At 49.9% G+C, this 13735-nt stretch overlaps 2 protein-coding genes across 7 annotated transcripts in view; both read left to right on the forward strand.

Moving 5' to 3' along the window:
- NCKAP1L (NCK associated protein 1 like) overlaps positions 1–2143 on the forward strand; it is a 53449-nt gene extending 51306 nt beyond the window's left edge. For 2 of the 4 annotated variants that reach the window (XR_003791038.1, XR_003791037.1), the window contains one exon: positions 1622–2143. Coding sequence is in view for 2 of the 4 variants with exons in the window: in XM_029204729.1 (XP_029060562.1) it covers positions 1622–1753 (132 nt within the window). In the remaining 2 variants the exon portion in view is untranslated. The remainder of the gene's footprint in view (positions 1–1621) is intronic. The other 2 variants (XM_029204729.1, XM_029204728.1) reach the window with 2 other exon arrangements.
- Positions 2144–8483: 6340 nt separating this feature from the next.
- Positions 8484–13735, forward strand: part of PDE1B (phosphodiesterase 1B) — a 28269-nt gene continuing 23017 nt past the window's right edge. Inside the window, exons 1-2 of one of the 3 annotated variants that reach the window (XM_029204600.1) lie at positions 8484–8634; positions 8723–8845. In XM_029204600.1, coding sequence (XP_029060433.1) covers positions 8736–8845 — 110 coding nt within the window. In that variant the 5' untranslated portion in view covers positions 8484–8634; positions 8723–8735. The remainder of the gene's footprint in view (positions 8635–8722; positions 8846–13735) is intronic. The other 2 variants (XM_029204607.1, XM_029204601.1) reach the window with 2 other exon arrangements.

A 13735-nucleotide genomic window follows, 5' to 3' on the forward strand; every position in this document is an offset into this window, starting at 1 on the left:
ACAGAGAAATTGGAAATGACTGAAGGGAAGGAGCTGTATTTTGAGTTTAGAGGCTACTCAGGTAGCCCCAAATCCTGGGAAGGCACTTCTGTCTGTGGGGTCTTTCTGTCTTGGCTGTCAAGCCTGGGCAGTGCCCATCCCCACTACTGTCAGATTGTTCCTGGCTTGGGTGTCACGGGGGAAGGAATGACTCTCTCATAGGGTCATGGAATCCTAGATGTCAGAACCAGATCAGATGCGGGCAGTTAGCCCAGTCCTCACAATTCATAGGTGAGAGGGAGGGAAAGATGACATCCAAGGTCTCCCCCAGAATACATGGGCAGATTTGGGACTAGAACCCATTTCTTGGCCTTCACTCTAGGGCTGTTTCCACTACCATGAATTTCCTCCAGTTAGGAGCCCTGTGGTTTTCTGTGCTTAATGGAGCGGAGAATAGAAGTCTTGGACAAGTGGGTCTTCTTGAAGCCACCACTCATTTCCCTGTACCCAAGGGTCATGTCCTGGAAAAGAGATCCTATCTGTCTCCTGGCTTAAGTTTTGAAAGTCTCGTGTGTAGCAAGAAATTCTTTCTGTCATCCAACCCAAGATCAGAGCTACAGTTTTACGGGCAGATTTCCTTTCCTTCAGCCTGTGGTGTCTGCTCTTCTGAGGCTGTTGTGTGTATTGTGTGTGCATGGTTTGAGAATTGCAGTATCTTACAAATTTTGAAACTTGAAAGGGCTTCAGGGAGAGACACATGTTAGAGTAGAGACGGTAGATTCTCTTCCCTGAGTGAATTTTCAGGACTTGAAACACCAGACATATTGGGAAGGCCCATCTGTGTGAACTGCCAGAGGATATGGGACACTTCTCTCCAGAGTGTGTTTTTAGTCCCATAACCTCTTGGGTGAGGAGAGTACAGAAGGAAAGACACCCTGTTCCTTCCTTAGGGAAGGGGCCTCTGGCCCAACGCTAGGCTGTGCTGCTCTTCGCTAATATCTCCCTGCCCCGCTTCTCCCTCTGTCTTACCCAGGCATCTCCATCTATCATTCTGCTTGGCTCTGGGGCTGCAGGGATTACCGCAGCACACAGGCTTCTAATTAAACTAATTAATCATGCCTGCTCCTTCATGCAGCGTCCTTACTGTTCCCCAAGCACTGTACTAAGGGAGGGAGGAGACTGAGGCCCAGCCCAAGAGGACCGTGTGGATTCCAGACCCCCCTTTCTTGGCCTGTAGTGGTAATTGTTTCTTTCTTTGCAGAGCTTTGTCTTTAGCTCTTTTATCCATCCTTACCTGCATCTGTGCTGCCCACCCACATATGATTTAGCATCCAGAATGGGAGTTTTTCCGTTGCTAGAGAAGTGATTCTTTCCTTCCTTCTTCTTCTGAGCCCTTTATATAACCCTGAGGAGGGGCACAGAGGCCATTATAATGGAGCTGAAGAGGCCACATTGCTTTCCTAGAGCGGAATGAAGTGTGGGAGGAACGGGGTGGGGGGTGGGGGAGAGTGCCTTGGGAGCCCCGTTCACTTGTAACTCTAAGCACCCCAGAGGGCCCAGGGAACTGAATGAAGAGGAACAGGGTGTCACTGAGGTACACCCTACCTGGGGTCCTCATCTGTCTTGGCCCTTTTTCTTCCAGGTGGTGGAGGAATCCTCCTTCCTGACTCTGGACATGCTGGAGTCCTGTTTCCCGTATGTCCTGCTTCGAAATGCCTATCGGGAGGTATCCCGGGCCTTCCACCTGAGCCGAGTGTCGGCCAGTACCCACTGAAGGGCCCCTTGGACCTGCCTCAGCCCGTGCTGCAGTGGAAACTGTGGCTATTTTCTCAAAGGGTGGGAATGGGGTGGGGTCGCTAGAGAGAGGATCAGCCAGAGTTGGTGAAGAATATGGGGGAACAGCCCAGGGCTGAGATATCATAGACAAGTGGGGCCCACTGGGGCGGGGAGTGGAGGATTTTTTATGGAAAAAAGTTAGGGGACTGGGGCCACGGGTATGAATTTTTACAATGAAAAAAACTTGACACACAAGTATGTTTTCTATCTTCTGGGGACTAGAGCTTGAGCTCTGACTGGCATGGGTCTCTTCGACCTTCATCACTATTCTAGGATAATGCTGGCGGGCAGAGATGATCAATCATCATATTAAACCATAATGAGCCTATAATCCTCCCACTGGAGCTGCTTTTGTCTTCTGCACATTCATTAGGACGATTATCTCCTCTCTTCCTTTTCCAAATGTGTTCAGCAAGCGTTCGGCCTGCCCCTACTGCAAAGTAGTAGCAAAGGAGCCCCTTTTTCCCTTGTGGGAGCTCTTGTAGGAGCCGTGAGTCTCTTCCTCTGCTTCCAGCTCTGCAGCCTGCAGGGGCAATGAGGAAGTGCTCTTGAGAGGTTTTCACTGCCCCAACCCCCCCTCACCTGCCCTACCACACCTTGTAGGTAACCAGTTAAGTCCTCTCATCTGTCTAACTTTAACCCCTCCCGCTCTTCCTTGACATCGCCACAACCCAGAGCAGAGGGTCAGTCTAGATTAATTGTAGGTCACAGGACAACTAATTGGACCAGTGTCATGTGAGTTTCCGTCACATAGCATTTGGGGGTATTCTCCCTCCCGTTTGGAGAGACTAACTTAACCCAAATCCCCTTGTCGTCCTGGGTACAGCTGTTGCTCCAGGCAGGAATTTCTCTTCTAGATCTTAACTTTCATAGACCTCATTAGGTTACAGGGCCCTGAGAGTAGGTATACTTGAGGGAGTACAAGCTGTTTCAGCTTAGCCCTTTTCTGCACTAATTAGAATTTCAAGTGTCACAAAGCCCAGGGCATTCAAGATAGCACTAAACTAGGTTTAGTTAACTCCGTGGCAGGAAACAGTGGCCCCCATCCAGCACTTCTGTGCGCCCAGTGCCAGGGAGGACTGGAGCAACAGATCATATATGTCACAAGTCTAGAGTGGTTGGAATGGGCAAATATAATTAACTAATTGATTAATTAGGGTCATGTCTATACGTCCATGATAAAAGGGAAGCGATTTTTGGTTTTCAGCAAATCCATCGGAGTTCATTAAAGCTATTTGTTAGCTATTTTTAGATATTTGTGTGTTTGATCTTTATTTCTCGAGACCCAGGCTTAGTCAATACTCATTAAACTTGGCAGCCATAATCAATACACAAGTTTTTCTTAGCAACAATTGTCTACTCTTTAGGATAGAAGCATCAGAGGGTCCTGCTTCGTGCGTCAGCGAATTGTCCTTCTGTGCTATGGAAAGGACATTATGTTCTAAGGAGTGATTTGGGGTCAGGCCTACTGAGACTGAAGGCAAAGTTGATGAGGAAGAGAGAGCTCAGAAATATCTGAGCAACCACCCTTACCCTCTTATATCTCTGCTGGGATCTTCTCGTTGAGGAGCTGAGAGATCCTTTTTCCATATATATATATATGTGGAATCGCTAAGAGGAGCCTCCCAGAGGACAAGTTGCTGAAGGGGAATAGAGGGTAGACATAATCACTTTTTTTTTAATTAAAATATTTATTGAGATAGTTAATCCACATGCACTTGTAAGAAATAATACAGAGCGATCCTGTGTACCTTTACCAGTTTTCCTCAAAGGTAACATCTTGCAAAACTATACTATGCCATCATGACCAGGATTTTTTTTCATGTTTACATCTTTTTTTTAATCACAAGTTGCCAACAGCACTTTATCAATCCCAATACTCGTTTCATTGTGTGTATTTAGCTCTGTACAGCTTTATCACATGTAGGTTCACGCATCCGCCACCATGATCAAGACAACAGGACAGTTTTATCACTGCAAGAGCCCCCTCAGGGACTTCGCTTGTGGCCCAGTGGTTAAGAATCTGCCCTCCAATGCAGGGGACGTGGGTTCAATCCCTGCTCGGGGAACTAAGATCCCACATGCCACGGAGCAACTAAGCTCATGCACTCTAGAGCCTGCACTCCACAACTAGAGAGCCTGTGTGCCACAACTACTGAGCCCCACGTGCCACAGCAAGAGAGAAGCCCACACACCGCAAAGAAGAGGCCACGCGCCACAACTAAGACCTGATGCAGCCAAATAAATAAATATTTTAAAAAAGAACCCCTCATATTGTTCTTTTACGTCCCTCCTGCAACCCCCTTCCCCTTCCCTAACCCCTGGCAACACAAATCTGTCCTCCTTTTCTAAAGGAGGACAGCAAGACAAGTTGCTGCAGGGGAATAGAGGGTAGACATAATATCTGTAATAATGACATTATATATATATATATATATATATTTTTTTTTTTGCGGTACGCGGGCCTCTCACTGTTGTGGCCTCTCCCGTTGCGGAGCACAGGCTCCAGACGCGCAGGCTCAGCGGCCATGGCTCACGGGCCCAGCCGCTCTGCGGCATGTGGGATCTTCCCGGACCGGGGCACGAACCCGCGTCCCCTGCATCGGCAGGCGGACTCTCAACCACTGCACCACCCGACATAATATCTTTTTATAAACATATAATCACACACATACTCCTCTACCACATAAAATTTTTCAAAGTGCTCTCACATCCTTAAGACAATTCTGCAAGGTAGCCAGGGAAGGCTTCCCTATTTCAGGCCAGTAAGCAGATTCAGAGATGTTAAATGACTTAATGAAGATCACATGTTTAGCAGTACATCTGGAACTGGGACCCAAATATGACATTCAATCCTAGACCTTTTCTACCTTCCCCGACTGTCTCTTCATCAGGGAAGGCTTAGTTGTTAGAATCGAGAGACCTTAGAATGAGCAAAAACAGGAGAAGGTGAGGACATATGGCCTTTACCACCTGAAACAAAAGGTGACTGTCTAGAGGTGAAGGACAGATGAGGTAACAGGACCCATTGGCATTTTAGGCAGTTTACTTCCTTGGCCAGGAGGGTCTCTGACCTCTTACAGTCTAGGATGCAATCAACAATGAACTGCTTTCTCCTCTCAGATCCCCAGCTCGCTTTAGTTAGGTCTAAAAGGAACTGCAGAATGAATATCAAGGAGAAATTCTGACCCCGATTGTTTTGTCTCACAGACAGAGAGTAGGTTCTAGCCTCAGCATTTTCATCAGTGCAGTGTTTTCATTAAAATCTCCATTAACTTGTTTGCGGCAATGAGATAGAATTATCCCTCCCACCAGACCCGGGGCGAGATGCTTGCAGAGGAGCTCCCGTTCCTTTGGGCAGTAGAAACAGTGCTTCCCCCACTATGCTGTTCAGTCCAGTGGGTGGGTGAGGGCAGCCTTCATGTGCAGGGGGGCCGGGGCCTGGCCAAGGGGATCTCACCCTCTGGCACTTTGCCTGGGAGGGAAAGAACACATGTGGATTGCACACGGGGACCCAGAAGGGAAGGAGGTCCCCGCTAGGGACAAGACTTCCCTAACCTTAGATCCTCTTGCCTAGATCAGCTCTCCTCCAACAAAGTTTGACTTTGAGAAGCTGGCACCTGGTGGAAATGCACTCACGCGGTTGGGGGACGAGTGTTCTTCCAGTTCTCCCAGGGCCTCCTGCTCCTCCTAAGTACCTGTCATCAAAGGAGACGAGGATGAATCCCCCCTCAGCCCCCACACCTCGATGAGTTGTCAAGTCCTCTCCCTCCCACCTAAATAGGAAGCAGGAGCGGCAGGCCAGGGTGCAGGTTGAGGAAGTCAGAAGTTAACTTGAGCTGAGTTTGCAGCTCTGGAGAGATTGAGGAGCAGGCTTTTCTCTTGTCACTTTGGAGGGAGAGAATTGTGAGGCTGCCCCTTTAAATAGCATTCCTGTAGGAGGCAGATCACATCCAGCCGTCACCGCCACCCGCTGCCAAAGCATCGTTTTTCTTTTTTTTTTTTTTGGTCTTTATCAAACTCAAAGCTTGTCGGCTGGGGTTAGGGGAGTGAGGAGGCAGGGTCTGGGGCAGAGGCAGTTTGGAAGCTGAAAAAGAGAGGGATGAGGTTGGGCAGAAGGAGCCTGGGAAAGCTGGGGGTGGAGGACAAGGGGAAAAGACAGGCAGAGAAGAACGGTGGTGGTCTTTTGAGCCTATGAATGCAGCAGACATACCCTGTTCTTACCTCTCTAGAGGTACGGTAAGGCAGAAATGGGATTGGATTGAAACAAGGTTGAGGTTAAATGCCAGGACCGGGGATAAAGAAAGAGAAAGAGAGCCACAGAACAGAAAAGCACTAGAAACAGTTTAGGAGACTTGGCCCTGGCTTTGTCACTGACTCTGTGGGACCACATAATTTTTCTGGGCTTAGTTTCTCATTTGTTAAATGGATGGGGTGAGACTAGATGGACTCTGAAGTATCTTTCATGAATAATTTGTGTGTGTGTGTGTGTGTGTGTGTGTGTGAGTGAATTTTCCTTTTCTTAAACTGGGTTAGGACTTGGGGGCCTGAGAGGGCAGGGATGGGATATGCCACTGTGTTGACAAGAAACGTTGAGCGATCCCTCGGGAAGTACATCTCCTGCCTCTTTCCCACCTCTTCTACTTGAAATGCCTGCCTAATTTGAAGAGCTCCTTAGCTCTAATCCCAATTTCCTAATTAAAGCTCTTTAGCTGTAATCTTATTTTGCAGTTCTTTTGAATTATAGTTTTCAGGACTTCCCCGGTGGCGCAGTGGTTAAGAATCCGCCTGCCAATGCAGGGGACATGGGTTCGAGCCCAGGTCCGGGAATATCCCACATGCCGCGGAGCAACTAAGCCCGTGCGCCACAGCCACTGAGCCTGCGCTCTAGAGCCCACGAGCCACAACTACTGAGCCCACGAGCCACAACTACTGAAGCCTGCATGCCTAGAGCACATGCTCCGCAACAAGAGAAGCCACCGCAATGAGAAGCCCGCGCACCGCAACGAAGAGTAGCCCCCGCTTGCCACAACTAGAGAAAGCCCGCACGCAACAACAAAGACCCCTAATGCAGCCAAAAACAAATTTAAAAAAAAAGAAAAAAAAAGAATTATGGTTTCCAGCCCATTCTTTTTCAGTTGATAAGGAAGGTGATTGCTCTCAGGTTTTGAGAGCTGGATTGTGTAGGAGTCAGACTCGGATCTCAGAGGCATCTATGTCTTGGCTGGGACAGTTCCACTGGCCAGGAGGGGAAACAGTGTGTGCTGAAGTTAGATGGACAGAGAGGCTGAAGTCTCAGTATTCTTTCTGCTTTTTTCTGCATCTCTGACTTTGCTCTCTCCTTCTGCTTCTGTATTTCCTGGGAGCTGGTTCTGCTGATACTTCTCTGTCCTGTCAGGTCTGAAGGCCTGACCTAACCTAATTGCCTAGAAGGCAATCATTTTACATTGGGACTCTTCACGCTGCCACTTCTGTTCTTTTCTCCTCCATTGCTTGGGAAGAGGGGAGCTTCCACCCGATATTTAGAATGGAGTACATACCTTTTCCTAATCACCCCTCCTTCCAACCTCCAGAGTTCTTGAAATTAAAACTCACATTCTGGGATCATGGATTCGTTAGAGAATACATCTCCACTTTCTGTTTATATAGGATTTTCCCCAATGCCAAAGTAGGTGGTCATTAAGGAGGAGAAGTTTAAGGAATCCTAAGGTGGTTCCTGCCAGAGTTCCAGGTAGGACTCAATTTGATGGAAGAGGCTTTGCCCTGTTGTAAGTCTTGAGTTCAAATTCCAGATCATACATTCTACAGATGCTTTAAGCAGCTAAGCTGTTTTGTGTTGGGCCCTTAGCCATTAGATTTCTTTCACAGAAGACAGAATAAGAGGAAATAAACTGGAAAGCTACAGCAGGGGTTGAGATGAAATAGGAATGATTTCCTGGTCCTTATGGAGTTATCTATAGACAAATGAAGATGGGGTGCGGCCTGCTCTTGTGAATTCTTTCTGGAAAGCTTTAAGCTTAGGAGAGACTCCCACCCGCCAGGTGGGTAGTTAGAGGCACCAGGGGAAGGCCACATGATAGGTGCGTGTCAGGAAGACCGCGCTAAGGGAACGGGGGGCAGAGGTGTGGGATACCGTGGCCACCCAGAGCACAAGCTAGACTTCTCGCCTCAAAGTCAGGACCACACATGCGAGGGTCTGGTCTGGGGCTGGGTTCTGGTGGTGGGTGGCCTCACTCAGCGAGTGCCCAGGACCCCAGGCAGAGAGCTGTGGACTCGTCCCCGACCCCTCCTTCACGCCTGGGACGCACCGGCGGCTCTGAAACGGCACGCACTCACACAGAAACTCAAAACACACGCTCAGGGAACCCACAGCACCGCCCAGAGCGAAGTCCTGCCGCCCGCCGCCTGCGCTGCGCTCCGTGAACACGCACTCACATCCACCCGCGTGGGGCACACGCAGGCTCCCGCACCCGGTGCCAGCGTGCGTGCACTCGCCTTTGGGCGCTGCCGGCTGTGTGTGCCCCAGGCTGCCAAGCGTTCCTTTGGGAGGGGGAGGAGAGGCTGCAAGGAGTGAGAGACGAGCGCGCAGGCAGAGAAGGGAGGGGGGAAAGGGAGGGAAGCCGGCCCGGGGAGGAGGAGAGAGGCGAGGAGGCGGCTCCGGCAGCGCGCGGCGGCGGCGGCGGCGGCGGCGCGGAGGGCTTGGACTGGGAGGCCAGAGCTCGGCTGGGCAGCGGGAGAGGAGGAGCCTCAGGAACTGCAGCTCTGCCAGCTTGGGCCGAGCCTAGAGACACCGGCCTGGCTGGTCCCCGCCAGCCGCAGGTGGGAAGGGGCTGGGATGGAGGGCGCGGGTCTCCCGGCTAGCGGCTGAGGCTGAGCCGCGGGGCTGTCTCCTCCCTCTGTTCCGTAGACAGAGGCTGAGCATGGAGCTGTCCCCCCGCAGCCCTCCCGAGATGCTGCAGTCGGATTGCCCGTCGGCCCTGGAGCTGAAGTCAGCCCCCAGCAAGAAGATGTGGATTAAGCTTCGGTCTCTGTGAGTCCCCGGGCAGGGGAGTTGGGGGAAGGGATCTTAGGGAGCCTGGAAAGGCGGGGGATAGCCGGAGCCGGGCCGGTGGATTCTCTCGGGCACACATGTTGGCAGGTGAGAGCAAATAAGCTGCCCTGACACGCGTGGCCAGACGACATGTGCAAGGCATAGGCATGTGCGGAGCAAGCCGGCCGGTTGGAGCGGGTTTAGGAGTTGCAGAGCTAACGATGTGCCTGCGGACCCCCCGGGTGACACATGCAGCGCAGAGAGGCGGCACAATATTTGCGGTGTGGCAGGGCCGCGGACGGGCAGCATTCTGGAGGTGCCAGGCTGACTCACACGTATCCATGTGCAGGGGTGTAGAGATGTGAGACACATCACATGTGTGTGCATGACTGTCCCAGGGTCACAGAGATGTGTGTAGAGTGATTGCACACAGATGCAGATCTACTGCATGGGGATACTTGTGCTAACCTGTGGGTCATATGTATCTCGACTGGGATTGGTGGTTTCTGCCTCCTGCATCCAACGGGGGTGGGGGGTGGGGAGGAGGGAGGGGATGGGCCTGGGCGGGGCACCCCATACCTGAGCTGCTCACCTCTCTGCATATTAATAATGGGGGACCCATCTGGGATCTAGAGAAGAGGTGGAACCCCTACCTGGGATCTGGAGGAGGGGGGGTGGAGCCCCTACCTGGGAGCTGGGGTGGTGGTGAAGAGAGATTTGTTGACAGGGGCAAGGTAACTGTCAAAGCCTTTTTGTTGCTGTAGGGTCTCCCAAGGATCTCCAAGCACATTTAGGCATCTTTTCTTATTGTTGCAGGTAGAGGGCATGTGGGGAGGCATAAATGGGAAAGGGGAGGACTCCGGTGTCCCATACTCCAGTTCCAGGGAAGGAAAGGAACTTTTCTTCCTGCTCATCAGAGAAGGAGAGGATTGAGTCAAAGACAAGCCATGCATCATGTTTATCTCCCTGGCAGCTGCCATCGGGCAATCTCCGCAGTCTGTTGATTCTTAACCAGAGCTAGGGAAGTGCTCCTCTCCCTGCTAAGACTTTCCATGGCCCTAGGAAAGAGGCTGCAGGTGTTTGGTGAGGAAATACAGGAAACACAGCCTCCAAACCCAGTTCCTCACCAGCATTCTCAATGGTGAGCACTGAAGCTTTTCATTTCTGGGCTCTGGCAGAGGGAGAGATGGGGGTAGAATACGGATAGATGTTTCTGACTGTGTTTTTTAAAAAGCCTCCACCTGTGGTGATAAGATGACGCCTTTATATTGGGCCCGTGGGTCTGATTTACACACTGGCTGCTTAGAGAGGCCTTAGGGAGGATGGAGGCATAGCGGGCAACAAACGTGCCGTGGTGGGGTCCAAATATGCTTCCCGGTCCCCTCCTTTGCTGTCCCTGACCAATGCAATTTGCGGGCTCCATGAAGTGCAGCCTTGGAATGAGGTTCTGGGATGAAGAAATGGAAAGCCGGATTGAACGGTTTTTTGTTGGGAGGAACACTGGGTGATTCTTGATAGAAAACACTGCTCTGTTAACAGGAACTAAGCTGGGAAGAAGGGTAGGTAGGGAAGTGGTCAAAAGGTAAAGAAGGGCCCACAGGGTCTATAAGTGGCAGAATTCAAGGTGTCCCAGGATGCTTCCCCACAGCACTAGTGGCTCATCATGTACTTCCCTCGCCTCCGTTCCAGGTAAGGGACGCTGCAAATGAGCAGGTTCTACCATTTCACTCTCTCCCACACCTTGCTAACCACAGGTCTTTTCTGGAAGCAAATTGCTATTTCTTCCTTTAGTGTGAGAAGTGGTCAATGGCAAGAGAAGAGGAGCCTCACAAGGAGGCACTGAAACCCAGGGAAAGAAGGGAGTAGAGGCAGCTGCCCCTACAGAGTGTGTTGGCTGAGATGTCCTTACAGGAGATCACTGTGGACAAGAATCACTAATCTTATTGATGAGACTGTTCCGGTTTTCACTCACTCCAGCAATCTAGTCCTTGAGAGTGCTAGCTACATGTAATAACTTACCCAGAAAAGTACCATCTCCTCAATGTTAATTACCAGGAATAGATTCCCAGTCTCACTTTTTCAAAGCAGAGGCAGATCTTGATATCAAGTTAGATCCCAAGTTGATAGCTTACTAGATTTGGCCCTGTTTGAATATTGGGCGGGGGGGGGGCATGCTTTGCCAATGAGATGAAGGGAAATAAAAGGATTTAGGACTTTTGCTTGGTAGGAGAGGGAAACAACTCTCAGGGTCGAGTGGTTTCTGAAGAGGTGAGCAAAGAGGGCATTTCTTCCTTTAAATGGAAATAGAACCCTCACCCTCACCCCCAGTCACCACTGTCCCCAAATAGGCCTGGATGGGAAGGGGCTGGAAATAGGTAGATGGACGTGATTATCTCAGGACTAGATACTGAACAGAAATGAAGACAGATGGAATATATAGATTCCCATGCTCAACATATCCTATCTCCCCCACCCCTACGACCCTTTTAATTTCTAATCTGGGACATCAAGATTCTCTTTAGGGAACCTGGGCCTGGTGTTTTTTTCCTCTGGTTAAAAAAGCCCATAGGAATATAAGTGTCCAGGGCAATTTCTTCTTGGGAAGGGCATCCATCCAGGAATTCTGTTTCCCGTACTAGCACTCTGCCAAAGCTAAATTCAGAATCTGGAGCATATTAGCTGGAGAGTCTCTAAGTGTGGGATTTCACCTCTACCTAGCAGGAAGATTTTCCTACCTAAGCAGACTAATAGGCTGAGGCATGAGAGAGGCTGAGACAGGCAGTTCAGGGATGATGGATTGGCCAGGTGAGTTTCAGCATCTCTAACCTTAAGATGGAGGACTGGACTTGCCTACCCACCCTTCTCTGAGACCAGAGGGCCTTGAGAAGTGTGGGGAAGGGCCAGTAGAAGTTGAAAGGGTTTTCGGTGTCTTTTGTGAAACAAGAAAAGCTATGAGCAGAGATTGGTTTGCCATCCTTAGCTCATTCATTCATTTAACAACTATTAATTGAGTGCCCCCTGTGGGGCAGGTGATGTGCTGGATGCTGGGGATATAGTGGTGGACAAAACGGACTCAGTCCCTGATTCTGCGGAGCTTGTAATATGGATCAACTCCAACAGATGGAGTGGAGAGTAGAGAAGGCCTCCTGCTCCTTGTTTTGCCACACCCATCCAAGTGGTAAAATTCAACCATTCTGGTATCTGCCTCATATTTTCCTTTGGGGGGGGTTACCTACACAGGAAAAGCACATATATGATTTCTCTCTCTCCCTCTCCCAGGATAGTACAAGCATCACTCTCCTCTCTGCTCCAGTTCCTCCTGGAATTTTACAGACAGAACTTCCCTCTTCCTTGGGATAGTATAGACACAATCCCTTTCTATTCTCCTTTCTCCACATGGTGTACACTCAGGCTCCCATGGTCTAGACCCAATGTCCTAAGCTGTGGTTCAAGGTCATTTCAGGGGACCTGGAGCAAAGACCCAGCTGGGGATTATTTTTGCCCATCTTTGTTGCATCAGAGTTTAGTGTGGGACCCAGAACATAATAGGCACTCAAAAATTGCTCTTAAATAAAGGAATGAACAAATGAGTTAATGAATATACCTGTATATGTCACAGAGCCCAGTTCTGTCTCTGATCATGTGTTGCGTATGTTCCTGTGTGTAGGGGGTGAGGGGAGTAGGCATGGGGATGGAAGAAAGGGAGAGGTTGTTTTTGTTGTTGCTTTTAGAGGGTGATGTTCAAAAAGTGTGGTCCTCTCTTTTTTTTTTTTAAAATTTGTTTATTTTATTTATTTATTTTTGGCTGCGTTGGGTCTTCGTTGCTGCGCGCGGGCCTTCTCTAGTTGCGGCGCGTGGGCTTCTCATTAAGGCGGGCTCTCTTGTTGCAGAGCACAGGCTGTAGGCACGTGGGCTTCAGCAGTTGTGGCATGCAGGCTCAGTAGTCGTGGCACACGGGCTTAGTTGCTCTGCGGCATGTGGGATCCTCCCGGACCAGGGCTGGAACCCGTGTCCCCTGCATTGGCAGGCGGACTCTCAACCACTCTGCCACTGCGGGAGCCCTGGTCCTCTCTTTTGAGGACCTCAGACCAGAGCCTGGAACTGAAGGAGTTACAGAGAGGATACAGAAACAATCTGGATATATGAACGAGATGTATCAGGATGAAATTGTGAATGCCTGACGTGTATACATATGAATCTGGGTAAAGGTTGATGTGAGTGACAAGGACATTTGGTGGAGTGTGAGCTCCATGACGATGTCTGTTTTTATGTTTATAAATGGCATGTGTGATAATAAATATGTTGGGATAATAAACACGCGCTTACCTGAATACCTGAAATTTTCCTATGTATGAATGAGATGATGTACGTGAGTGTGTGTATAGGTAATGGGATAATATGTATGTGTGATCTGGTGCGTGTGTTTGTGACACACCCAAAGTTTGGACAATCCTGGGGAGATCAAATGCACAGGAGGAAGAAGCCCAGGGACTGGACTGGGTGCGTCACTGATTTATCCCACCTTTTGTCTTCACTTTGTATATGACCCATGGACTGATCTTCTGTGGCTCTGTTTTGAAAACTGTGCTGCTGTCCTTTCTCTGCATATGGCTGTGGAGCTGCCATGAAGACTGCAGGATAAGCTGGCTCCCTGGACCTCTGGAGAAAAAGGAGCATCATTTCTCGCAGGCCTTGGCGGGAATGATTTTTAGTGCCTTCCTCCCTGGATTGGCCCTTCTTCCTTTATATTCGACCATGGCAAAGGGAATCTCTCCTCCCTGGGTTTTATATCCCCCTCTATTGTCTTGAATGAGGCAGCCATTGCCCCCACCAGCTTTGTCTTGAATGAGGCATCCCTCGATGGTAGAGGGTGGAAAACACCTGCAGTAA

Source organism: Monodon monoceros, unplaced genomic scaffold (genome assembly GCF_005190385.1).
Source record: "Monodon monoceros isolate NGI ecotype Baffin Bay Population unplaced genomic scaffold, NGI_Narwhal_1 Super_Scaffold_6, whole genome shotgun sequence".
Lineage (NCBI taxonomy): Eukaryota > Metazoa > Chordata > Mammalia > Artiodactyla > Monodontidae > Monodon > Monodon monoceros.